The sequence below is a fragment of the Atractosteus spatula genome, chromosome 1 (genome assembly GCF_055471065.1).
Source record: "Atractosteus spatula isolate fAtrSpa1 chromosome 1, fAtrSpa1.hap1, whole genome shotgun sequence".
Classification (NCBI taxonomy): Eukaryota; Metazoa; Chordata; class Actinopteri; order Semionotiformes; family Lepisosteidae; genus Atractosteus; species Atractosteus spatula.
Genome location: NC_142706.1, coordinates 38,770,717 through 38,798,408, shown reverse-complemented (window position 1 = coordinate 38,798,408; position 27,692 = coordinate 38,770,717). Strand labels below are relative to the sequence as shown.

Sequence of the window (27,692 nt, the reverse complement as noted above, 5' to 3'; positions counted from 1 at the left end):
TATGAGTGAATACACGTTTAATGCGCTATTCATTTTTATGGTTGAAAGATTAAAATGTCAATAAAGACTATGTCAATAAACTAAAGTGTAAGCAATCACAATCTTTGTTAAAAGACCAGGTGCCCTACCATGGGACAATGCTACTAGTCTTGTTTCCAGTAGAGCTAGGTTGAATTTGTAGGTTTACATTTTATGTACAGTATTTCTATGTTGAAAAATGAGTGTATTTTATGAGAAAGAAATTGTGCATCTATAATACACAGCAGACCTTTATGTTTTTATGAATACATACAGTATACAGTATAACCCTTATGAGCCACTCACAGGCAATAAGAACCGATTCATTTTGTCTGGATGTAGTTTTTATTGCAATTGTCTTCAAAACATTTTAATCACTTGAGTAAAAAGTATACAAAAACTGACTTTTACAAATGCTGATCTACTGTATGTACTGAATGGTAGTGAAATGCTTTTATTGAAAAAGAAACACACAAACTTTGTATTAGTCTTTAAATTTTAGGCTGATTGTTATGACCTTCATTATTATGAAATTCAGTTTTCTACATAAAACCATGTTATCACCCACATAAGTCACCACCTAGATATAATGTTACAGCATTTTACTTCTCTTCTAACATTCTTCGTGTGAAGCTCCAACAGTTATCCATTTTAACTACTGAATACAAGGAATATAATGTATAAGAATGTGCAAAGAAAAAAAAAGTTCAAGAAAAGTCTTGAAATTTAAAAAAAGTGAAAATACAAACTGGCCATTTTAAGCTTGTGTTAACTAAAAGGACAAACATAAAATGATGTATTGTTTTTTTTTCCTATTCAAAAGTATGAATAAATAACTATTTTAGTTTATTTGCCATTTTTATTTAATGTTAGCTCCATAATATAAATAGTTTAAGCTTGCAAAAAATTGAATGTTACACTTTCATTAATGTTTTGTTAAAAAGGTGGATTTTAAAAAAAGGGAAAAACAATAAAAAAATTTAAAGTATTTAAGCATAAAAGAAACAAAGGTTTCTTTAATGCAAAAGTAACACTGTAACTGAACTAGCTGTGCATGTAATATTTATTCAGTGGTATTAACAGTACTTTAATAAATGTTGTCTCATTAAATAGACTGAACATTGACAAGATAATATACACAACATGATATATACTGTATATATAAGATATATATCAAACAATCTGTTTTTATCATTTGTATTTTCTTCACTTAAAAACAGGAAGGGCTAAAAACAATTGGTAAAGAAACTAAGCCATTTTGAGTTTTTTTTTTAAAGATTGCTGTTGATAACACCCTCAGTATCAGTCTCCTATTGTCAGTCTATTTGAAGTTAATGAGTATTTGAGAATGTATTTTATTTTCAGCATTATGGTCAATTACATTAAATTTACCTACTCTTTTCCTCAGCCAAATGCCAAATACTTATTGTGTTTTATATCAAATATCACATTTTGTATTACTATTAATAGTTGTGCATTTGTGTATTGGACAATAGGTCATCATATACATATGATGAACCTACCATTTAAAGAGCTTTTTGTGCTAGAAACCAGTTGCACAAGTTAATACCAAAGTAGACAGTATCACAGAAGAAGAAAAAATGTGAAAGTTATTAGATACAAATATTTGACAATTTGACATACAGTACCAACTTCTCTTAACTGCAGATCCTAATACAACATCCTGCATAGCTCATGTTGTCACTATTTTTTTTAATAAAGGACAACTGCATTTATTTTTATTCAGCAGTCTCAGACAGTAATTTATATTTACCTTTTCCATAATTTGAATAACTGAAATATTTGGTAGCAACCTGGGACATTTTATTTGTTGATTGAATGAAAGATTCATTCTGGGATGGAGAAAGCAAAAGAAACTATCTGGGGCTTAAGTCTGTAGTGCAATAATTAATTATTCAGGAAAGCATGGCAAATCCTTTGAGATCTAAGCTAACTTGTACTTTACAGTAAAATGTTTGAGTGTCTCAGTTGCCTACAACTTTGGCAAGAAAACTATTTGCTTCCATATCTGCAATTGTTTATTAAGAAGCTGGAAGGCACTGTGGTTGATAATAAACACAAATACTTTAGAAGGTTAATAGTTCCTCAGTAGCCAAGTTGGTGCTGCGTTACCAGACAAGGCAAAGTAAGACCACCACCAAGGTTTTTCCTGTACCTCCTCTTCACCAGGTTCTCCGGTTTCACGTTGGGTGTATCTTTCAAATTGATTAAAGGGGTCAAACCGGTCATAGGTGTCTTGAGCAGGGAAATGATCATTTATACCTGGTTCCAGAATTTCACGTTTTAGTACGAAATCTACCCGTCCAGCTTTCTGCAGTCTTGGTGGTAAGTTAATCTTTTTCATGACTTTTGTGTAGCCCGGTGCAGAAGCAGTAATGATATGTGTCCCAGAAGTCAACAGTCTCCAGTAGTCCCCATCTTCAGCTAAGGTAAAGATTAAAAATATAGTTTTATATTTATTTCATGCTTGAAGAAATGTGATACTGAGGACAGTGAGAAATTAAAACAAACATAAGGGGAATAAGACAAGGCATTTTCACTTGTAAGATTTGTCTTTTTATATGAAAATGTAAACAAATTGGCATTTATTATACAGTACATAGATCACCGCAAACATCCAAGAAGCCTTTTCTCGTCATACAAAGTGAAGATCTTAGATACCCTTTTAATGCTTTTCATTATTTAATATCCCATGACTATTTTAAAACACAACTGTGCTTAGAATTTTAGAAATCACACATGTATATTATATTAATTGACAGTTCTAATTTTTCATTGATTGCATAAACCCTTTACATCCAGTGTTACAACTTAACTTTAATCAGTACTTATCACCATCAGAAAACGGAGACTAGAGCCTTATAAACTAAATACCAGAATATTCTTTCCAAGTGATTCTGAGCTGCTAAACACTCTGTACTGTATCTGTCTTCCACTAATCATTTCCTAATCAATCAATTGTAAGTCATAAACTCTAATACTTATTAAACTCTCTGTACTACAAAAACTACAAACATTTCTGGTGGTGTTAAAGCACAAGAGCCCATATGTACAGTATATGTATTCTGATCTAAAACACATCATGGTAAATTTGGTAAGACTTGAATGGTTCTCAGTAGCATGCAAGTACTGTTTACACTTGCTTCTGTTCAAATTATTCGTAGGGCATGCCAAGTTAAGCACACCAGGGTGTCTCTGTATAAAAGCAAGTATATTGTGATTATTGTTACTGAGATACATGGATTAGTTAAGAGGAATACTCCCGTTTCCAGACTTCCTAAAAGTGACAGAGTGAAATAGGTATTATAGTGACTTTGCTATTGAAAATGTCTGTGGGGGGAACATAACAGTGGACTGTTAAGGTAATTTAAGTGTTAAGTGTTAAGGTAATGTACTGACGTAGAGCTGTATTTTGTTCTTCTTAATCATGTTCTATACTGAAGTAGCTCAAGTAGGTACAGTAGCTGCATCAGCATGCATAAGCTGCAAAGGAACAAGGTTTATTCTATACTGAAAAGAGGAGAAAAGAAAAATGTTTCGGCTGTGGAGCCTTCTTCACACACCTGAAGAAGGCTCCACAGCCAAATCGTGTTTCTTTTCTTCTCTTTTCAGAATGGAATAAACAGCTTCTATACTGTATCTTTATGGCTATTAATTGAATGTATTATGTTTTAATAATTTGCTGTATCTTGTTTGATTTGCTCAAGATGGCCTACTGTAGAGCAGTAATAAAATTAAAATTTACAGAGCATTGCTGGTTGTCAGCTAATGAAATTTCCAATCAAGTGCTTGTGGTGGGTTGCATTTTTGATCCTTGGTCTCTATAATTATAAGCAATTATGAAATGAATGAGAGAGACTAACATTTCACATCAGGCACTAATGATAACGTCTACCAAAACTGTGATTAGGCATTGCAGGTCAGAATGGAAAGATGCAGAACTTTTGAAAAAAACACAGATCTTAATTTTCATCAGACTTTCTCTATTTCAGAAAGATGTTACTAGATTAAAAAAGAAAAAAAACTTTGCAACAGCAGATTTACAATATAATTATGAAATAATTACCGGTGAAGATGTCATGTCGTACTCCTCTGACTGATATACGAGCTCCTTTGATTCCTTTACCTGTTTCGTCTTTGACTATCCCCTTTATTCCACGATGTACCTGAAGCATAAAGGAAAGGAGTTTCAGTTTTGAATTCAAGTGAAGGTGTAATCAGGAAAAAGGAATATACAGTAACAGTGTTTACAACTACTAGAATCCAATATGAACTGTGAGCTTTGAGACCACAGTATTTTATGCAAAGAACTTTTGACACTGTTGTCAGTCAAAAATAGGCAGCACTTTTAGGGGGACTGTCCTTAATATTGCCTTGGGGCAACCTTGTTGTGAAAGGTGCTATATAAAAATAAACTGAATTGAATTGAATACTGTATGTGTGCAGTATCTTTAGGGCAGATAACAGTGTAGCTTTTATTTTTCTAAAATACTCTTCCATAGTACATAAATACTAATGTCTCCTTATTTTGTGTTGAGTCGTGAAATTGTTTTAAATGATTAAAAGACTCACAGCTTCCAAATAGCTTAAGAGAGATTCTTTGTTTTGCTGCCAGCCCAAGTACAGTTCATCTTCACTTGGAAACTTGTCGCAGCCCAGTTCCACTGTTATCTCAAAACAGTTGGTATGAAGGTAGTTGAAGTCAGACATTCCTGTTTAATAGGAAAATGCATTCATGTCACACACGCATAGTATATTGTACAATACACCAGGTACACAGCTAAAAAGTAGTTAATTGGGTTTTTTTAAAAGTTAAAGATAGAAAAGTTTAAATAAAACTCAGAAGCTGCAATAACTTATGTTAAATATTATAGTGAAACATGTGGGTTTAAGGCAACAAGAGCTCCCATGTTAGTGCACAGCTACAGGACAAACCAATGTAAAGACCGTGATACATCACTGGCACTACATGTGGCACATATTTGACAAATTGGTCTACCAGTATCTTGTTCAATGTATCACACTATCATTTAGAATTCATAGTGTCAGCCCAGTAGAAGAAGTTACCACGAAGGATACTCAAAGGATACATGAAGGATACTGGGAACATAGTTCCAAAAACTATCCCTGGTGACAAGATTGTTTTGTACCTCTGTGCAGGAGGGAACAACAGAATGTTTCTTTGTCATGGATGCAGATATTTGTTCTATTGTCACTCAATATGGCCATGTTTCATCATGAGAAACCCCACAGACTACTGTATATTCTGTATAATATTAAACACATTCAAGAGGACCCCGGCCTTTTGGAATCATTAACACCTGTCAGTTATGTCAGTAGCCAGGAAGTGCCCATTTTGCAACAATCCACTTCTTCATGAATGATGTTATGCACAATAGCCTGTGAAATGTTTGAAATAATATCATTACAGTATTTCATGTATCTGCAGTACAATTAACATTTTCATCCACAGATGAAGTGCTTGGTTGTCCAGGTCTCTGCTCACCTTGACTGTCTGCCCCACTGCTATCAAAGTCATAGCACCATGGCCCCACACTGTCTGTGTATCTCTACATAATGGAAGTCTAATTCAGTCATGCCCATAGAAATAAACTCGGACTGAACACCTTAGTTCAAGTTTCATTACCATTAAAATCTATCACACTGCCAGGGGCACATGTCAGAGCAGATAATGTTTAAAGTGCTGTACCTCTTCAAGTCCTCTAAGCTCCCTTCTTTTTTAAACATGAGAGATCTTGTAACCTTTTTAATTGAAACACCCTCATATAACAATTTTCAATAATGATTATAAATGAAAGTTTTGTGGTTTTGGCAGGCCCATTTACCTCCTGAAAAGCTATACCACATTGCTCCATTGATAATACCCCCTTTGCTGGCAAAAGATGCACCACATCTGTCTGTGGAGTTATCAGACATGGTGGGGTGTGCATCTGCATAGATCCGAGACAGCAGTTTGAACACCTTTCAAGAAAATGAAAAAATGAAAAGAGATATACTTAATCCATTATTATTTTCAGACCCAACTATTTGAGTAGCAAAACCATATCAAACTACTCAGATTACTGAATCTTAGGAGGGCTTAATTTCACTTGTGATAATTTATACTATATCATTACCTCTGACCACAGTTTTAACACAAAAGTTTCAAAGAATATGCAGAATCAAGTTTGTTTTGTATTCAGATCGTGTGTTTAATTCTGTTATATCCAATCTGTTTTGAGCTTTACCATATTACCTGCTCGTCAGGGGTAGGAGAAAACATTTTTTCTTCTTCCGGGTGACGTGAAAAATCATAAGGGTAGGAGACGACCAATTCTCCTCCATGTAAACTCGCCGACATCACGAAGGGAATTGATCTTACCCACTTCATCACAGCATATGTCTCCGGAGCTACCTACAGTTTACAAAAATAAATACGCTGACACATTTTCCCGTTTTAGCTGTATATATCGTCTCTTAAGAGGATCACACATTTCAAACTTTCTAAATCGTGATTAGCTTTTCAAAAGCTTTTGATTTTAGTTCTTTATTAGCAGTACTCCATGTGATACTGTTACCATTGACTTATCTTAGAGGTCTTTGTTAAAAACAATAACAAATAGTTGAAAGAACAACACTTTTATTTACTTATCCTGAAGAAGTCATGCCAAAGATGCCTGTGGTAGCAAATTAGTGGAGACTTTTATGGGGATCTTTATGTTCAATCCTTGACTAACTTGTAATTATGAACAAAACAAAGTAATTTTCTCCCAAGTTTATTTTTTCTGATTGGTATGCTCAGTTCATCCAGTGCAACACTGCACATTGGGCAATAGTGTCACAATTTGCCTTTGTCTTAAATCAGATATTCTGCCTCTTCTCATGTCATGCCAAGTTGTTTAATGTCATTCTTATTTCCATCCAAATTTTCCTTTGCCTCCCTTTCTTTTATCTCCAGGTTTCCATTCCATAACTTGGCTGGCTCTTCTGTCTTTATCCATTCTGGAAATGTGCCCCAATCACTGTAGTCTTTTCTTCCTTATTGTTACCTCCAGCTCTTCTCGGTCTGTTATTTCTCTAATTTTTACATTTGTCACCTCATCTTTCCGCATTACATTAAGCATTTTTCTCAGCTATTTGTAGCTTCTATTTTATTTTCATACTGGCTTCTGTCTTTAGCCACATCTCCACTTCATAGTTGGGTAGTCAAGACAACTGTCACGAACCGCATTCCTACGAGCACCTCTCGCCGCCAACACCCTCGCACGAATTAAACAGTTGTCATTCCTCACGCTCTTCCCTATTTATACCCTCTCACTCCACTCAGTCCCCGCTCACTATTGAGAATTACCTTTGGCTTTCTCTTGTGCGCGTTTACCACTCTTGACCTGATTTCTGGCTACCCGGCCTTGTTTTTCTTCCGGCTTTGACTTCGTCTCATCTCTCGTTTTGGATTTGGATACTCTCGACCTGACTCTTGTGATACCCGATCTGGCTCTTCTACCTCAACTACGACTTTTGCCTTTTGCCCTTAGGATTTGGACAGCAAACACTAGCTGACTACAGACTCAGCGCCGCATAGGGTCCAACCAGGTACTCTTAATGTCACCCTTGACAACAACATGTCCATATGAACTGTGGTTGTATTTTAAACTGCAGCCTTTATATTTCTCTACACATTTATAGTTTCCTTATTGTTGTGTTTTCTTTGCCCTTTCTTGTTGTATTTCTTTGTCACATCTGCTATAGCCTTTAATTGGGCTGCCAAAGTCATAAACCCTTCTATGATTTTAACCCTCTCAGCATCCACTGTCATGCTAGCTGTATCTTATCACATGCCAACTTTTAGATTTTTGTTTCTAACAGCAACACAGTATGCAATTCCCTAACTACTGTAAAAACCTTTCCTGCAGTTTAATAATTTAATTACAGTCCTCATTTTGAGGTTTATTAATCTGTATAATTATTGCAGATTGAAATAATTTAGACTGAACAAATTCCACATTTAATTAGGGCATATATTAATGATGTGTGATGAAAATAACTTAAAAAATAATCTTGGCTACTCTCCCCTTAAAAGAGTTCATGTTGCAGGATATCAAGCAATCAGCTGTTGCATAAATGACCTCACCGAAACCAGCCAGCTCTGTAAATGTGTTCATTTTCTTTGCCATTTTCTCTCTCCTTTTTCAATCCCTTCAGTTTCCTGAAACCTACGTTTGTTTTCTTAACTACACTATAGCACAGTTTATCTCTGTCTAAAACTCCAATATGGCAGTAACAGGAATCGCTCTTCATTTCTGTATTTGGTTGGTATTACCTCAAGTTTTTTTACATTTAATAGCCTGGAAAGCTGAAAAAGTCATTCTCATTTAGGGAAATATATATTGTTTTTGGAAGTACTGAATAACAACTGCAAAAATCTGATGTTAATGAAAGCAATATTATATTATATTAACAATATTGAAACAAAATCTTTGTCTTCGTTCCAGGCTTCAACCTGCAGGACTGCAATAGTTACTATACATTCAGTACAGTATTACACATTATCACATTATGATAACAACCAACACTGTTGCAATGGAATTTATTATAAATAAAAATAACAACATATTATTATCAATCCATCTTTTATATGTCTTAGGACACTCTGTATCAATCTGCAATAGTGTGTTTTGACTAATTATATTATATTATAATTATATTATATTATAATATTGCATCTGGGAAAACTGAAGCAGTAGACCATGTGGGCACATACTGTACAGTAGGACAGATTTCCTCACAGTGGGAGAAAACAAGCCAGTTGTGGTCTCAGGTTCAATGTAGGCCATCTCTCCAGGCAATCCGTTTGTGTTACAATAATTATAATACATCATCCCCTGTCCAAGATTGTTCAAATAAATGATATTTTTCTTCATTTGAAAACACATACTGTACTAAGGAACGATCTGATCTTGCCAGACTTGCCCACATTAACTCAGAAAACAAACATACAGTATACGGTATAAGATATTTTTAGATTTCAAAGTCTCTACAAGTGCAAACATAAGCATAATATCATAAATTTGTATATGCTAAAAGCCATAGTAACTAAAGATGTGAAAGATGTATTTTGAAAGACCCTGTCTTCAGGTGGAGTGGCCTAGGAGTTTCCCTATTTTTCTTCCTCTCAGGAATTCCATCACACTACAGTATGTTACTTATCCCTCATCCAGCATCAGGGCTTCACTCAGGGAATGGATATAATAAAAAAAACCTTGCTTAACTACTAAAGATCTTTCCCCAAGTGTCCTGAATAGTGCCTAAAGCTAGTCTCCCCAGTATCGCAAAGGCTAATATTTATACAGAGCACTCTGACCTTTTCTACCAGCAGTGGTACATTAATTTGGTCCACTTGCAGTAGTTACAATTTTGTTCATATTTTGGTGGTAAACTGGTTTGGCCAGGCCTATCAGTTATATTATCATGGCTGTAATTGGACTTTAACAGTAGAAGTAGAAGTCTTCGCCAAAATCCAGACAACCTTCAACATATTCTACTCCATCTCAGTGCATAAAACAGAAGAAGAGTCTAGAGAAGGTGATGATAAATTATTAATACAAATACATTTTGTGTGAAATCACTATGTTTTTTTATTTAATAAAGTCAAAACTTTCAAATTAATCTATGGCCAGAATTAACTACAGTAAGTTTACCTTTCCAGGATTTAAATTGTTTAAATTAATATTCCACGATTCAGTATAGTACCTATAAAAAGTCTCATTGAACTTCTTCACATTTGTTGTGTCAGTGCCACAGAGTTTCATGCATTAAATTTATTATATACAACTGAAAAATATATAACTGAAATATCATAACTGGATAAGTTTCCAGCCCTGATTTGATACTTGGTGGAAGCTTGTCTGGTAGCAGTTACAGATGGTAGTCTGTTGGGATGGGTTTCTACTAAGCTTGAACAAAACATTTTTCTACAGTACATCTCTACAGAATGTAAACAGAAATTAAAGAATTAAAGGTGGGTTTACTTGCGTATTGGCTTCCTTCTTGTCATCCTTCCACACAGGCCAGATTTGTGGACTGCTTGGGATAATGTTGTCAGTTGTACATTCTACCGACCTTAAAAGCATATACAGTAGCTATTTCTAAGTTGCCATTGGCCTCTTTGTAACCTCTCTGATCAGTCTCCTTCTTGCTCTGTCATCCAGTTTCGAGGGACATCCTTAATAATAATAATGTAATAATAATGTTATCTCAGCAGTATGATCTTGATGGTGTCATATACCTCCCACTTCTTAATAATCATCTTGACCATGTTCCAAAGGACATTCAAGGTCTTTGTATTATTTTATACCTATCCCCTGATCTCTGCTTTTCCCAAGCTTTACGCTGAAGTTCTTTTGAAAGTTTCTTATTGCTCATTGTTGGGTCTTTGTTTTAAAACACACTACCCAGCAGAGAGATCATAGTAGAGCTGTTGAATTTATCCTGAAATTATGTGAATGACCACATTTGGAGGACACTTAACTTGGGTTTGTGATTTTGATGGAGATTGGTTAGACCTGAGATAATTTAGGATTGCTATTACAAGTGGTAGATCAAGGTGATCAGAGGCCTCTAGACTACACGAGAAAATACTATAATGATTCAGTGATGCTTTCGGAGTAAGAGCCTGCTACTGCTGATTCAAACAGAATATGACGCGGCACACGCAGGGAACACACACGTACACAGGGAGCCCACACACATGCACTACTATAGCCTGTAATGTAAATACAGCAATGCAACCAGTAAATCAGATTCACAGCCAATCTGCGAGCTAACAACAGAAATCATGTGCACGCTTGCTTTGAGACCAACCATATGCAACAACAACAACAACAACAAGAGCCGCACAGCAGAGACAAGTGTCCACCCTGGGTGAGCGCATTATTTCAAGAACAGCACCAACAATCACAGGACACTTCCAAGTCATGCGCAGAGGCGTAGTCATTACAGTAACAATAATTCTGGCCAGTCAGGGGCCCCTGATCAGTCTGGGCTCCTAGGCTACAGCCTATGCCAGCCTGTTTGTTAATCCACCCTAGGGCATAGAAACATGTCCAACCAAGCTATTTCCGTTTTTAATTATTTTTTCTTAATTATTTTCAATTCATTAATAAATTTAAGTAAAGTTTCCAGAAATGTTGTTTCACTTGGAAGTAATGAGGTAGGATGTATAGATGAATAAAAATAAAACTATTTCAATGTATTTTAAGTACAGGTTATAAGGCAACAGATCATTTGAAAAGGGGTGTAGAGTTTTTCTAAGCACTGCATCTGCTTCACTGATTTAAATACGATCAATCTTATTTAAAGAACAGAACAAACCAAATGTATAATGATAACATTAACATTGTTACAGCTTGAGGTGACTAGGACATTCAGATAAAGTTTGTCACACCTGGCAGAGTAAACACTTCTAGCTTCAAAGCAGAGAAGATGTTTGCTGAGATGTGGGGGGGTCCCTTGAGCAAAAGCAATTGTAAGGTGTACCTTGGTATAACGTCTGTCATGAAGTCATGGGTACATGATTGTCAAAGAGTAGTACAGAAACATACAATATTAGATCACATTAAGAACATTAAAAACACATTAAGAACATTAAGAACACAGGGAGATGAAGAAGAAGATAGAGGAGAGGCAACAAGGGGAGAGGACGAGGAGAAAAGGAAGGTCAGGGATAGAATAGAAAAGGTAAACAGGCTCCCATTTATTCTGTGGCATCCAGAGCACAGAGAGAGAGATTTAACTGCAGGTTGAATTGCATTCATTTAGAAGGGTAGCTTAAGTCTTATTTGGCCTCTGTAGGCATTAAGGTTTTCATACTTAGTAGACGTCTGGGGGTTTTCCGGGTTATTAGGATGTTAGGCCTCTGAAATGCCTTGTTTGTAAATACTGTCCATAGAGTAACTTGTGTGTCTTATGTTTTGTTTTGTGTAGTAAAGTGTTTGTCTTGTCATCATTAGTAAATATTTGTTTAACCAAGTGTGCCTGGATTGTTACTCTTTTCAACAAAAAGTGAATAAAGAATTCGCGTGCCTTATTATTATACCAACAGTGCGGGTATATTCCAGAAAAATCACTTACAAGTAGGGCATTATGAATATTTTGTTATTGACTAAGCCGCTGGTCAATTCCTGATTTTCGTAAAGCCCCATTTGTAACAATATAAACAATCACACACATATTAAACAATGTAATTTCTTGCAAATGGATGAATGTACGGTAGGATGCAGAACATGTTCTCTCAAATTTAACTTAAATGCAAAAAAAGCTCCATACCTTACTAAACCAGTAAGAATCTGGAATTGGTACGTGATCCGTTCGGTATCCCTTGTTTCTCCTCCGGCTGTAAACAATGGATGTCAGGTCGGGGAAATTTCTATTGAGATCGATGTTCTGTGCATTTGCTCTTCCACTGGTCCAGCCATTATACCTGTGGCCCTAAATATTTCACATGATGATAATGAAAAACAATATTTTTGTAATATTTAGGGCTGGTTTCACACAGCCTGATTAGCACTAATCTTGAACCACCTAAATGTTCATTTAGGTACACTATTCAAAGACTAGTAACCAATCAGTATCTGTGAAACCAGCCCTTCGAATTTTACTGTTAGTTTGGAAGTATTCAATTAGATTAAAAGATTTATTGCTCATTGTTTAATGGGATTTTGTATTGACTTGTCAGAGGATAGTAACAGAGAGAAAACCCTCTGTGCTCAGAAGAGGCCAGCATCCCGGGATTTGTGATGCTCAGGCACAGCAGGGAACCTGAATCTTAAAAAATGTACAGGGAAATGATATCTTCGTGCCTTTGAATAAACCAAACAGCCATTTATAAAAAATATTTTATTAAATACTGAAAATCAAGGAAGACTCTCACACTTTCATCTTAATTAAAAATTATTGAGGTTTCATCATTAAAGTTATAAATCAAGGGTCTCCAACCCTGATCCTGGAGAGCGCTAATCTAAAAGGTATTATAGGTAAAGATTAAATCATCAACATCTAAAACTGAGGAATATTTTTTTATTTTTTTTATCACAATCAATTAGACTGGTAATATGTTAAATTCAGTAATTCAGAGTTCACTGGGAACACAAACCTGATTATCCATGAACCTGATTAATGGCCAGAGCTCTTTGGATTGAATAAATTGATCAATAACTTCCAAGTGGTCCTAATCGAGAACAAATAAAAATATAATAAGAATGGTAATTTAGAGTGTCCTATTTTACTTATTGGATTGGTACTCTCTAGGCCCAGCATTGAAAACACTGCCCTTTTAAGTATTTTAGCTGGAGACTTCCTTAACTCTCAGTTTCTGCTTTCCATGTAATTTTTTTTCCCTTAAGGGAAATAAAAAGGTTTACATTTCATTGTTTACAAACAGGACAATTCCTTTTAAAAGGCATTCTAAAGTAACCCTTCACTGTACATATTTAAGGTAATTAGACCAACACGGCTCAGAGTTCTTTCCAATCTCCAATTGAAGAAAAATGTAAAATGATCATTGTAAATGTAGAATTTTAAATCAATCAACATCATCTCAAAAAAATTGGAGGAACAAAATTCCTTTTTCCTTTCAAGATACATCTCTCTCTGCGTTTCATTGTTAATTGTTCTTCAACCATTTTCCATCAGTTTGTCAGTGCATTTCTTATTCTGCTTTTCCTTTTAAAAACCCTGCACATACAATAGTCTTGTAACTGTACTTGTGTGTTTGACGTGTTAAATATTTTGTCTTAAACATTTCTTTTCCCCTTTAATCTAAGGTCTTCTCCATTATTTTATTCTATATTGTATTATTTATAACCTAGAACATGACAAATCATTTAATCAGAAGTAATGTTGTGTTTGTTAGGTTAATGTGAAGAAAAAATTAAATCAAAATGTTTTTCTTTGTAATGACTTTGGAGGCTTAAGACTAAAGAAATTAAAAAGATGGTATCTTTTAGTTTTGTGGGATATTTAACTATTCATGTTCTGTTCAAAATGTTGATTTACATTGCAATAGAAATTCACAGGCTTTGTGATTAATAGATAAAACATTGTTCTACCATGATATATATGAATAATAAATCAAACATTATAAACCTAAAGATGTTTATATTTGGTATCTTATTATTTATAGTATTGAGTTAAAATGACAAAAAAAACATGTTTATGTATACCTGGAAGATACATTTAAAACTTATAAATTATTTAGAAATCTATTAAATTTCTTTGTTATTTGATATTTGATTTTCTTTTTGTCCGTGGTGGCCATTTGTATTAAAACAGAAAATACTTCTCTATTTTGCAGTGATGTTAAACTACTGTTGCACTTTTATTAGTTGACTATGTTAAAAATTAGTGATTAAAGGTAAGAAAGGTTTAGGAAATCAACAAGTTAGTTGAATCGATGTATTTTGTGAGTCTCATGGCCACTCCCACTGCCAGCTGAAGCATCACTGAAGCATTATTCTATTTTTTATTTCTAAAAAGAGAATTATTCTAACATTCTAATAGCACTGGTGGCTTTTGAAAAAATCGTTTAGGAATCCGGTGCTAACTGCTATGTTGCATCTGTTTTTCTCTTGTTCTTGATTTGGTTACACAGTCTGGTAGTGGGGGACCTTGCTGAAGCAGCAGAGCGTCAGAGAGGATCCGTAGTGTATCTTGAGAACTGATATTTACTTCATCTTGTTCCTGCTCATTGGTATCCTCTACCTCTGCAGCAGCTAACTCATATCCATCAGGATTCATTGAGGGGAAGAGATGAATTCTGGTGTTATTGATTAGAGTCTGGATTCTCTCATTTCCCAGCTGGTACTCTGAGCACAAATACTGGGCTAGGTAGATCAAGAGCTGCCTTCCGAGCACTTCATTTCCATGCATGTTGGCAATGTATTTCACTTCGGGCTCCACTGTGAAGAAACAAGAGATTAAAACACCGGGGTAAAAGTTAAAGATACAACCTGCAAAATAATTATTAGTCCTTCATTTTTAATGAGTCAAGACTCATCTGTAATTCTTACAATTCAAACAACGTGACCTCAGATTTTCAGACAAAATACCTACCACTACGATTATATCAAAATCCAGATCATTTAGGCTTATAGGCCAGAGACCTTTCCGAACTGAATGCTCTTGTACTTAAATCATTGAAAAACTCACCATACTGTACAGTATGTGTTAAAACAACAGAATATTTTTATTGTATTGTACTGATATACAGTAAGTCTTTATATGGTGATAAGACAGAACATGGGATATATATTTGGTACAAAATCTAATCTGAGGAAGGGAAGCTCATGACCTTCCACTGGAACTTGAACTCTTATTCATGATGCCTGATATTGATCACATCATTCATCTGCTCATTAAATTAGCAGCTCACAAGTGCTGCATTTCATACTAAATCAATATTCTGTCTGGCACAAATGTACTTCCAAGTTAATTTACAGAGTGTGGGCATCCATGTTTCCTGCTGCTTGCTTGTATATCCGTGCCTAATAAATTAATCTGAGTGGATTGAACATTTGGATTTCATTCATCCCTTTTTGACACTTGACTCTGTTGTGAGATTATCAGTCACATACAGTATACTGTATGCCACGTGTATCAAAATATAAATACTATATTACCTTTCACAAACATTTTTTAAAATTTGAATCTCATCAGCATTGGCCTTCATGTTGACTCAATTCAGTTCTTGCGTTAGTGTGCACAGGTCTTTTCATTTTTCACAAAATCACAAAATAATTTACTTACACAACTCATGCTGCCCTGGGTTATCTGAAAACTCAATTACAAGAAGGTCCTTCCCTTCAAAACTTCGACCAATACTGTATGTTCTTGAAATGTCAGAACATCTTGCTGCTGTCTTTTTTAACACATTCTCCATTTGTAAGTGAGAATGGTAGGTAAACTGAATGATAGTTGAAGGCTCTTCAGGAGAAATGCTAGCAAGGGCAACTTCTTGTTTTTCTGAAAAACATGCAACATACACAAGTTTTGTAATCTAACGGAACACTGATTACCAACAGTTTTATACATAATTAAATAATTCTTTCACAGTAAGGTTATTAAACTTTTATATTTAATCCACACATAATGGGGAATAAATCTGTATATCTTTGTTATAGAATTAAATAAATGTGAAAACACATCGCACACCATGGATTTTGAAATGCCACTGCAAGACTCACGTATCAGTAAAGTCAAAATAGCTCATATACAGTACCAATGGGACCAGTCTACATCAAGTTGAAAATGCCGGGTAATATGCTAAAGAATCAAAAATGCCTAAACAATTTGTGTAAGATTATGACTTCTACTAGTTCAGCTTTTTGTCTCCCTTTTTACTAGAAAGAGTGGCTTGTCATTTTTGCTATGTTTAGTAAAGTTGTATTCTGAAAGGCTAACTGACATATTCTGTACAGTATATACAGTATATATACTGTAGCTGACTTCAGAAAACACACTTTCCATCTTTTAAGTGATTTCTTAACTCAAAGCTCTTTTATAACATCTGCATCATAATGTTCCACAACAATTTACTATCCTTCTATCTTTTTTACTGCAGAGAATATTACATGATTTCAGACTTACACTATAATTGTATTTTTTCATCAGCATGTGTGCATTAAGGAAAATCTATTAATTTAAACTCCCCCAGTGCCTAAGGCTGTTTAAGTAAAGAATTTAATTTATACTGAATATCATTTCAGTCATGGAAACAATGAATTACTCTGAGAATAGCTGGCAAGCACTTTTCCTTTCTTACTTATTTTTAATTGCTATAAGCTCAATCTGGCAAAGGATATTATAGTGTAATAAAAGTTTTACTCCAAACAGATGAACCACATTTATGGGAAACAGATAATACTTTACCTATGGAAAAACACCTTTATATCAAAAACCTGTGTAAATTATTAATATGAATACTTTAATATTATTAGTAGTCTTATTATAATTATTATTATTGTTGTTGTATTTATTTCCATTTTGTTTCTAATGTTCTCACCATTAAATTATACCATCACACACAGTATTTACTGTGGCCATCATTTTTTCAAAGCTGTGATTGCAAAACTTTTTCAGGCAGCATTATTATGAGGATCACTGTGTTAAATTTCCAAGTGATTTTTAGAATTGCAATTGCAGAGGGAATGTAAGAAAAGAAACAGGGGTCTCCCTGACCCTGCAGCCCACACACCCCTACTATAATCTGGGTTTAGGCGTTAACCAGCTGTGCATAAGGTCCCCAGGAGCCATTGTACCAACTGTGACTAAGGTCTCCAGGAGCTATTGTACCACAGGCCATTGTACCAACAATAACTAAGATTCCCAAGGTAGCATAGTACCATAGGCTGAGTGCCACCAGGCCTGGGATAGCAGTCAGCTAGATGTTCCTAGTTTTCTGAACAACATCGGCTCCTTGTGGCTTGCTTGCTGGGTTTGCTGGGCACCTGTGGTGGTTTTGGTGCTGCTGTCAATGAGAGCTGTGTTACTGCTTTAGTTAATGCAAACTGTACTGTCTTCAGCTTGAGGCTTACAGGACTGAAAAAGAGCAGTGTAGGGTTTGGAGGAAATCACGGTCTTCACCTCTCCCACGCCAGTACGAGTCCTGTACTGTTATATGAGTAAAATAACAATTAGGGATTCAAAATCCATAATACTCTGTATATGTGAAGTGGGAGGGGGAGGAATTCCATGGTTCCTCTGATTCTGAATTCTTAAAAAAGAATCAAATCAGTGAATGATGTCAGATTTTAATGATGTTTCTGTCACGCCCAGTACACCTAGAGGGCGCTCTACTTCTCTCCTGTACCTAGTTCGCTGTAATTATTCATGTTTTTCTGGTGTGTCTTGTTGTGTAGCCTATTTACTTCCTGCTTCTGCTCTGCTACTGGCTCAGCATTGACGTTCGGATGTCCTGAAACCCGCCTAGCACCAGGTCGCCCCACGTCCTCTACCTGAGGGTATAGGTTTCTAAACGGCATTTCCTGAACAGCTGAGCTAACCCCCGTCCAGCCGCTACGCATAGGGTCTTTTTTGCTCTCCTGCCATTCCACGGTTCGTCCCTTCCGACATCCGTGACAGAATGCTGAGCCTACTCTAGACCCCGTGAGCATTTTTTTGTTTGTTTGTTTCCTGGCTTTTGTTTTTTTTCTTTACTTCTGGTTCTGGGCTTCCATGCCCCCTGCCCTCCCTCTCTGTTGTGGGTTATTTCTTTTACGTGTTGTTTGTTCCCCTGTTCCGTCAGGGTTTATATTTGTTGCGTGTTTTGTCTCTGTCCCGGGCTCCCACGCCCCCTGGTCTCCCTGGCTCCGGGCTCCCATGCCCTCTGGTCTGGGCTTCCATGCCCTTATGTGTTATTTGTTCCCCTGTTCCATCAGGGTTTATTTTCGTTGTTCATGACTTTTTGCTTGTTCGGTCTGTTTTTTTTTTTGTCTTGCTCCTCCGGAGCCCAGTCCGGCCCCCCCTTCCTCTACTCAGTAAAGGTTTTTTACCCCAGAGGAGGGGGTATCTCTCAGCCGTGGACTCCCGGAGGTTTCCTTTCAGTTAAATTAGGTTTTTCCTCTCCCCAGTGCTGTGCAGCTCTTTTTTGGGCGTCAGGAGCCGCCTTTAAAAGGGGGGTACTGTCACACCCAGTACACCTAGAGGGTGTTCTACTTCTCTCCTGTTCCTAGTTCCCTGTGATTATTCATGTTTTTCTGGTGTGTCTTGTTGTGTAGCCTATTTACTTCCTGCTTCTGCTCTGCTCCTCGCTCAGCATTGAGGTTCGGATGTCCTGAAGCCTACCTAGCACCAGGTCGCCCCACATCCTCTACCTGAGGGCATAGGTTTCTATACGGCATTTCCTGAACAGCTGAGCCCGAGCTAACCCCCCGTCCAGCTGCTACGCATAGGGTCTTTTTTGCTCTCCTGCCATTCCACGGTTCGTCCCTTCTGACATCCGTGAAAATTTCTATGTATAATTCCATGTACTGTTCTGTAACTGTTATGTTCAGTTTTTTTTTACTCCCCTCCCATGCGGGGGTCCATCTTTGGAGGTGGGTGTGTCCTTAAATTGGCTCTCTCTGTGGATTGGTTGAAGAGAGCGGTCCGGTTTTAAAATGCCGGTACGAGACGTCCAGAGACAGAGGTAGAAGAGAGGTGTGGAATAAACTACGGCAAATTTTTGTTAGACTAATGTTGGTTTGTAGTTTTTGGTAAACGCGATATCTGTTGGGCTTTGCCACCCCCTTTCTCAGAAGACAGATTTAGAGGGTATTGGGTTGTAGGAAATTGTAGTGTTTTTTTTTGTGTATTTCCCTTTGTTTAATCCCTGGCTCATGTTAGTCTCTATTCGCCCCTAGACTGAGCCATATTGGGGACGTAACAGTAACATACTGCTGTGTTTAAAGTATGATGATAGCATGTTACTCACTTACAAGATTTTAAGGTGAAAGTTTCAAAATCAAACTAGGAGGATAATCTGTAGATTAACCATTTAAGACCCGCATTGTGCATTAAATTGTCGATCCTGTCTATGTTGACAGGAGAATAAGGAGGTACGCTTTCCAATGGAAAGTGTCTGTCAAACACTACTTTCCTCATTCTTTTTTTCTGTAAATAAAGATGGAAATGTACAGTATCTGTTTGCTTTTCTCTGGATTTCTTCCAGAGCAGCAATATTTTTGTATTTTGGTGATCAAAACTATATACAATATTCTAAATAAGGTTTTACTTGACAATTTTAGTTTCACTCCATTTGCACTATAGGCTTACTGTATAACCACATATCCTTATATTCTGCTTGCCTTTTTATTGACTTCCAGCAGTGTCTATAAAATGAAAATAGTGTCTACACAAAGAGTCCTAACAGTCAGGTTTTCTCATAAATAGTCCTTTCAAGTGTGTCCTATTTTATATTGTAGCTGATGTTTTCGCTATCTGCATGGCATTCTGCACCTGACTTCATTAGATGTCATCTGGAAGGTGTTAGCACAATCTCAAATGTGATCTGAGAGTTTTAAATTTCTTTTGGAGCTTCTATGGTGTTTGTTAATCCCCAAACTTGACTAGCATCTTCACTATGCTTCTTTAAAATATGTTTGGCATTCATTTCTTAGTCCATATAATGAATATTTCATACCCTATTATATCTACTAGGAAACAGATTAAAAAACAAACAGATTTTTGTAATCTAGAAAATAAATTTAAGGTCTGAGTGTCGTGTGTCTTGTGTTAATTAACTGAACCTGTAATAAAAAAAATTATTTTTAAAGCTGCCTGGTTTTACAAGAATCAGGCATTAGTTTGTAAACATTTGTGTCCCAGGTGTGTGTTTTAAATTCAAGTGTTCCTTTCATAGGTTTTCACTGAACAGATTTTAAATTGATTTCCAGGTGGTGTTTTGTCAATTAACTTAAGAGTGTTGCAGAGTTACACAGAAACTGAACATAAACTAATTAGGTGAAGCTGTTCCAGTAAGCATTGAAAACTAATCAGGCATTCCTATTATAGGTGATTATTAAATGGAATTTTCATAAACAATTCAATTAAGTTTGAAAATATTGTTTCTTAATTAAAACATCAAATTCAATACGTTTAAAAAATATACAGACAATAATGAAAATTGGATAGAGAATTATCTTTTAGCAAATTTTTAAATAATGTTATGTAAATTGCATTACCATAAACTGTATGGTTCAGTAATTAAGCACAAAATAAAATATGACTTCTGTACAGGCTATCTCAATTTTCAGCATTTGATACACAGATAAAACCATGTACACAGGAACAAAGTGAAAATGGGCATAGAATGAATGCTGGTCGTACTGCAGTGTACTCAGGGTTGTTCATCCGTTGAAGAAACATAAACCCAAAATATGTGAACTCCAAAAATGTATCATGGAACTTATGGGAGGTTTTACATAATGTTCCCATGCAATGAAAAAAATATTAAGATTAAATGCAAATTTTACTGAACTCAACCAAAATGCGAGGTGCAAAATGTTTCTGACAGAAATAAAAAGGACTGCACATACTGTAATGATGGCACATTTATGACACATTAATATTCCCACTGTGGCACAGCGGACCTCTTTTTCCCCTGAAAATCCTCTAGTCGCGCAGCTTGCAGAACTTCGCCTCAGAGCCAGAACTCAGTCACATTATTTCCCTTTCAGAAAAAGAGTTATTGTCTCTAGTAAAAGGCTTCTTATAGTTTCTTTCCAAGGACATTCTATTATCTAATTCCTAGGCTGGCCTTCTGTCTCTAACGGAGGAGGTAAAGACTAGAGCTGGCTACCAACACAGAACAGTTCTATTCAGGACAGAACCTTGATCATGTTACTGTACATGTGGTGCCCAATGTGGGGCTCTGTCTAAAAAGTTATCACTATGGCAGATAGGATTTGATAACCTTAAGAGAACCTCTCTCTCTCAATCTGTGGCCATACAATTAGAGGCCAATTCATCACAACAGAGAGCTCAAGATACCCTGCAGGCACAGCCCTCTGTCATCCAGGTGTTGGCAGTCTCACAAACCAGATGTCTGCAGGAACAAGTCCAGGTTACCCAGGAACTGTGCTATCAGATGGTGGATCGCATGATTCTTACGGGGCTGGAGCAAGAGAGCTCCACTCAACTCCAGTTTCAACTAACCCATGTCCTGCGGAAGATGATTCCTCAGGATGACATGGAAGCTTACCCGAGGGCAACTGAGCGAACCGCTGAACATCTTAACTGGGACACCTCCCTGTGGGCAAGCATTATAGCCCCCTTCTTGTACAGAGAGATGCAAAAAGCTTATTATGACCTCCACAGCACCACTGCCTCAGACTTTACAAGGCTAAAGGTGGAAATCCATTCTGATACAGACAAACCCCAGGAATGGCTATTTCATTATCCGAAGCACTTCGGAACTTCCCCATTGTAACCCTCAGACTGAAGATCAGGAAGAAATCCAGACCCAAAGCCGTGGATTCAAGCCCAAGGAACACCCAGCGGTCTAGCAGAGACCTGAGAACCCAAGAGCACCCCCTATTCAGAAACTGTACTCTTAATTAGTAAAACAATAGGAGCACTAATCAACTCGGGGCTTCTTACAGTTTCTTTCTGAAGACATTCTATTATCTTAAAGGAGATCCTTAGGCTGGCCTTGAGTGTCTAACGGAGGATGTTAGACTAGAGCTGGCTACAGATGCAGAACAAATCTCTTCAGGTCTTCAGGTCTCCATCGTGTTACACCACCCATTATCAACTCAGAAGAAAGTTAAATAGTTGCGGCCTGTTCTTTCAAAGAAATTGAACCAAATATGGCATCAACATCCACAGACAGATCCAATGCTCCCCAGAAGTACTGTTCTGGATTCCCATTAGGTGAACAGAGTGACCAGTTTATCACGTGCATGGTGTGCTCTGTCGGAAACTCCCACAGAGATATACAACATGTGGCCTTGTGTCTTCAAACATAATTTTGTGAGGGCATTAAGTACTGTAACTTACACTATCGTTTACCTTACTTTGCACAAGGGAAGATACTACTTGTTGTCAAAAATATTGTCTTTCTAGTGCTGCACAGAAATGTGTATTGGAGGCTCTATTGCCTTTAATCCAAGAGACATCATTTTACTGTATGAAGCCTGATCAGGCCACAGTTTGTCCAGGCATCTCTGCAGCAGTTCAGGATGCATGACTATATCCACCCTGGAGATGCCCCTGATAACAATGTAGCTGTTCTTGGTCATGAGTTGTACTCATCTAAATGTATGACAACTACAGACGTGGCACATTTGACAGGAGAACACCAAAGTATCGGTTGATCCTAGATATTGTCAACCCTACCCTCATTTTCCCAATGACCACTACCATTCTACCTTGAGGAACTTATAGTATTTTGGTTCATCCTTAATCAGTCTACAGGTATGTTTCACTGGATTTTGTACCCACAGTCACAGTAGCAGTAGCATATGAACATTATACTCGCATTGTATGGAGTGTTTCACTTTTTGATAATTGGTTGTTCAAAAATAAAGTGAACAAAATTATTTTTTACTGATAATTTGCAAAAACATTTGGAGAACTATTAGAAACAAAATCATCTGTTGCATTTTAATGCCTCTCAGGAACAATATTTAAGAAAATTAACCTTTTAATGTTTGCTGTTTTAATTGTCAAATTAATTTTGTCTTTTACAAACATCAGTGATAAAAACGTTATGAATTGTACTTAGGTTTGTATAAAAAAAAAACACTTGCCACTAGCCAACACAATATGTGTCAGAAAACATTAAAACAAATCACTTTTCCAGATAATGCAGTTTGCGAAACATTTTTAACTCTTACCTCTCAGATTTTCCAAAGGGTCATAGCATCCTTCCTCTTCTCCAACAAAGAACCGATCACAATCCAGAAAATAGGGCCAGGCCATTTTGATGCCTTCGAATGCATGTATGCAGTTTTTCCTCACTGATTCACAGGTACTCCGGCAAGGCTTCATGATCTTGCCATTTTCACACCGGGGAGCAATGATGGAGCAGCCCAGCATCCTTATATCAGGCGTGCACTCGCCATTAAGCAAAGTGTGAATGACACTGAGAAGAAGGTATTCCGTCCCCATCTCTAACTCCTCTCTGTTTTTATTGTCCAGCAGATTGGGGAATAGGGTTTTGGAGTAAGGCATATCATCACAGTAGCCCAATACAATGTTAGTACATTGTGCTGGACACACAGGAGGCAAAAACAATGATAAAAAGGATAAAAAAGTCGAAGAAAGACAAAGTTAGTAAGAAATAAGTTTGTATTTGTTGTTTGATCACCCAGATTCACATAACATGTTTCTTTTTGCAACAGCAGATCTAATTCGTAGACTAACTGTCACAAAAAGATGTAATAATAATTAAAGACAGAATATTAATCTGGTTTTTGTATTCATGAATGACCTCATCATTATTCTGTGAGATTATGTGATCAGATGTTGAAATATGAGTCAATGTCTTCAAAAAAGTATTCTAAACTGGGCTCTAACTGCTCATTTTCTTTTTTTATCCCTCTCCCTATCTTAGCTTGATAATGTCTGCAGGAGTAGGTGTTTTAAAATCGTGGCCTATACCATGAGCAATGTATCAGGTTTCAATCAGAGTTATTTGATGGCAACATGCCTGCCTTGACAAAGCACAGACAAAAATGTCAGAGGGCACCAGCCAAATCTCTTGAAGACTGGTGGAATGCTTTTTCTGCTTAACATCCAGGAGAGTACTATAATGCTAAACCTGTCACCCTACGCCCCCACTTTTCATTTTATGTTGTAACTCTTTCCACAATATACAGCATATTTAAAGCCCTTCACCAAATACTATATTCTAATTAGGTACTGTAATTATGATATATGGTTTGTTTCTTAAAGATTGTGAATCATAGCTCTACATTAAAAACACATTAAAAGGTATGTGTCTTGTCAGGGAAACCCCAATGGCTCAGAGATAAAGCCCATTAAGACCCCCATTGTGTTGTCTGAAGTTATTTATAGATAGCAAGGCATGCTGCATCTTGCAATTACCCTAAGTCTCTCAAAGAGTCACGTACCCAGATGTTTTTTCAGTCTTCCTTTGCCTCTGAGCTATAGTACACGTACAATGTATAATGTTTTGGCTTATATCCGCCCAGAAATAAAAACTGCAAACCAATTCCCTTAGAGATTTTGAGGATGAATGATATCTGAAACAGCTACAGAATAACTTCTTAAAGTTGCAGATAATTAGCTGCACAAATCATTACCATAGAGTATTTAAGGTAGTGAGTTTCTTTGGTTACTTGCCTTTTGTTTCTGTAATTGGTATTTTACCTTTGTTATTATTTCCATTACCTTTGTCTCAGGCTTTTTTAGCATTTAATTGAAGAGTTTAATGAAAGAATATGAGATCATCTTATAGCACTACCATATACTATGGACAAAAATCTATGTGGCAAAAAGTTATAAATAAAATCATGATTCTTCAGCACACTTACTGTATATTCAGGCTACAGTAGCATTAATTTAGCATTCAGGCTACTCTTGACACTATGTAAGGAGTATTATAAATTATCTTTTTTGGAACACAACATGGAAAGCAAAAATATCTCACATTACAAAAAATCTAAACACAGCTATACTATCAAAAGTTGAAAAGTGTATGTAAAAATATTAAAATATTGCCAATTAAATGTTAAAATGAATGCACACAAACCTGCCATGTTATTACCAGATTGTCTGATGACTGAAAAGCACAATATTTTCTATCTAAAGGCTCAACAGCTAATTTGCACATTCTCAATGAATAGTTTGCTGTATGCATATGAATAGTCATAGACTTTTGTTTAAAAGCCATCTAAATATAAGAACAGTTTTTTAGGTAAGGATTTATCTAACAATCAAATTTTGTGCTTAATTTGTACCGCTTCAATTTGAATTTTGGACCTACTCCAATTCTTCAGAAATTCCTTTTTTTCCGGTCCCTTACATTTGAAATTAAAATATAAAAGAAACAATTGTTCTAATGTTATAGGTATTTTATATTTTGACTTTTAAAGGGATTCGTAGAATACATTATTCAAATTGATTAACACATGACTTCCAACTATAAGTACAGTACTTGCCAAAAACAAAACGTACGTTTTTCTTCAACTGGAATTCGGCACCGTCCTAAAAAACATAAAATAATGAATATTATGATTACAGATTACCTTGGTGTTTAAACACTAGGTGGCAGAAGAGCTTTTTGTGAAGCAGACCTGTTTATGAAAATCTTTCTTGCACTGTTGGTGTTTTCTGTTAGAGAAATATTCGAATGCAATAATATTATATACCTAAATAAATTACCAATAACATGTTTTCATCTGCAATACTGCAAAAGTGTAAATATAGTAAAATGCAAACATTTTCAATGCAATGTAGCCTGTAGTATGAATACAATGCTTAAATATTTCAGGGGTATTTAGAATTCAGTCTCCTTATTTATCGTGAAGGACAGGCACACCGTTGTTTTTCAATCTACAGTGCTTAAATTAACTGTATCTGGGCGAGATTGACTTTGTGAAATCAATCTCCTTTTGAAGCTGGATAGTTCATTAGGTCATACTTACAGAAAATTGTCTTTGTTACAAAACGCCTTTTCAATTAATTTTGTGTAATGTCTGAAAATACGCATGTAAAATCAAAAGGAAAAAATAAAGTTGGAGTCGATGAAGGTGTACAGTATGTGTGTGTGGGAGGGATCACAACTTTAACCTATATTTAAAAATATATTCCTCATTGCATTTTGATCGAATACAGTACATGGAGACAGAAAACTTAATGATACCGACAGTCCTTATAAGATTTCTAATTTGTTCAGCTAATATAGGAATTCTTTGGATTCCTTCCTGTGGCTTGACTCGGTGCGTTTCTTCCCGCTGAAGTTCTGCGGTTTTTGCTTCATACTTCTATACCAGGGATGGACTGTACCCGTTACTTTGTGCATCACAATCGCACTTCTGTGGAACATGATTACATCAACATAAGTGTTGTAATAAATGCATAATCAACACGGTCCATATAAAGAACTAGCTCAATGGAACTGGACGGGATCACATCCTTCTACAACAGCATTTTATTCCACGTTAGACCTATTTATTAATTGATGCAATTAAAATGGTTGTTTTAAACAATTACACTGGTAAAGGAAACGCAACCTTGGTTCTTTTATTACGTTTATCTCACACAATTATACACACTATGATGAGCTGAATTTTAAATTTGCTTAATGCACACACCGGTTTCACTTACTTAACTCCTTATAATCGACGAGATCTGATCAATTCAATTTAATAATTCAGTGATTCCACAGCATCTACACTATACCTTTCATCAACCAATTTATTCGGGCCTATCGGTATATCTGAATAATCGTATATACTGGACAGATAACAAAAGAAACTGATTACATATTAATTTAGTGTTAATACAATTAATTGTACGTGACATTTTAAAATGTAGATGATCACATCTCCTAGAGTTATTTTTAATCATTCTATAATCTTTGTTAAGGGCGTTTTTTCGCCGAAAAAATATAGTAATTAAAACTCACGACGATACTGATATTCTAATAAGAAGCTAAATGTATTCTTGTCATTTGGATTCTGTAAAGACATTAAACTACTAATCCTGCATATAGAATTAATTAATTCCGTCTATCACCCATGGGCATATACGACGTGTTATTAATAAATCTAGAAAGTGTTACAGCACCATGCTCTGACAATGAGAGTAACATCTGTTTTTCGCGTCCCACAACCCTGTCTTCTTTCTCGTTTTAACGTGAGTCCTACAAATAAAATAAACCAGCGCCTGGTTAAGTTTTGAAGCACATATACTTTACCAAGAATTGCGTCTCCAGGTTCGCAACGAGGTGGGGCACTCCAAACAACTGAAGCCAGTAAATTAAGAGCAAAAACAATTGAGTTCATTTTGATCCGTTTGTATCCCATATGCATTGTGATGTGGCACTCACATGGATGCACTCTACGCTTTTAATTACTGCAGAAACTTTTTTTTTTCAGTTCACAGACTTCTCTTTCAAAAAAATGTCTCTTTACTACAAGTATTACGGTCGC

At 36.1% G+C, this 27,692-nt stretch overlaps 1 protein-coding gene across 2 annotated transcripts; it reads right to left on the bottom strand.

The window, feature by feature from the left end:
* Positions 1-344: 344 nt before the first annotated feature.
* On the bottom strand, positions 345-27,675 carry cpz (carboxypeptidase Z). 2 transcript variants are annotated; one of them, XM_088923076.1, is made up of 11 exons: positions 27,458-27,675; positions 25,714-25,743; positions 23,409-23,783; positions 15,841-16,056; positions 14,764-14,993; positions 12,364-12,525; positions 6,296-6,454; positions 5,886-6,021; positions 4,612-4,751; positions 4,106-4,205; positions 345-2,463 (listed from the first exon to the last, which is right to left on the bottom strand). In XM_088923076.1, exons 1-11 carry the CDS (start codon positions 27,570-27,572, stop codon positions 2,114-2,116), a joined length of 2,013 nt encoding a protein of 670 aa, XP_088779202.1. In that variant the 5' UTR covers positions 27,573-27,675; the 3' UTR covers positions 345-2,113. The 2 variants fall into 2 exon arrangements, with proteins under 2 accessions (XP_088779202.1, XP_088779289.1); XM_088923163.1 differs by having other exon boundaries at positions 14,797-14,993; positions 27,458-27,669.
* Positions 27,676-27,692: the final 17 nt, after the last annotated feature.

Coding starts and splice junctions, on each gene's coding strand:
- cpz (XM_088923076.1), bottom strand. CDS start 27,572: ATGCATATGGGATACAAACGGATCAAAATGAACTCAATTGTTTTTGCT. Junction 4,752..5,885: donor GTGGTATAGCTTTTCAGGAG/GTAAATGGGCCT, acceptor CCTATTAAACAG/GAATGTCTGACTTCAACTAC. Junction 4,206..4,611: donor TCTTAAGCTATTTGGAAGCT/GTGAGTCTTTTA, acceptor TTTATGCTTCAG/GTACATCGTGGAATAAAGGG.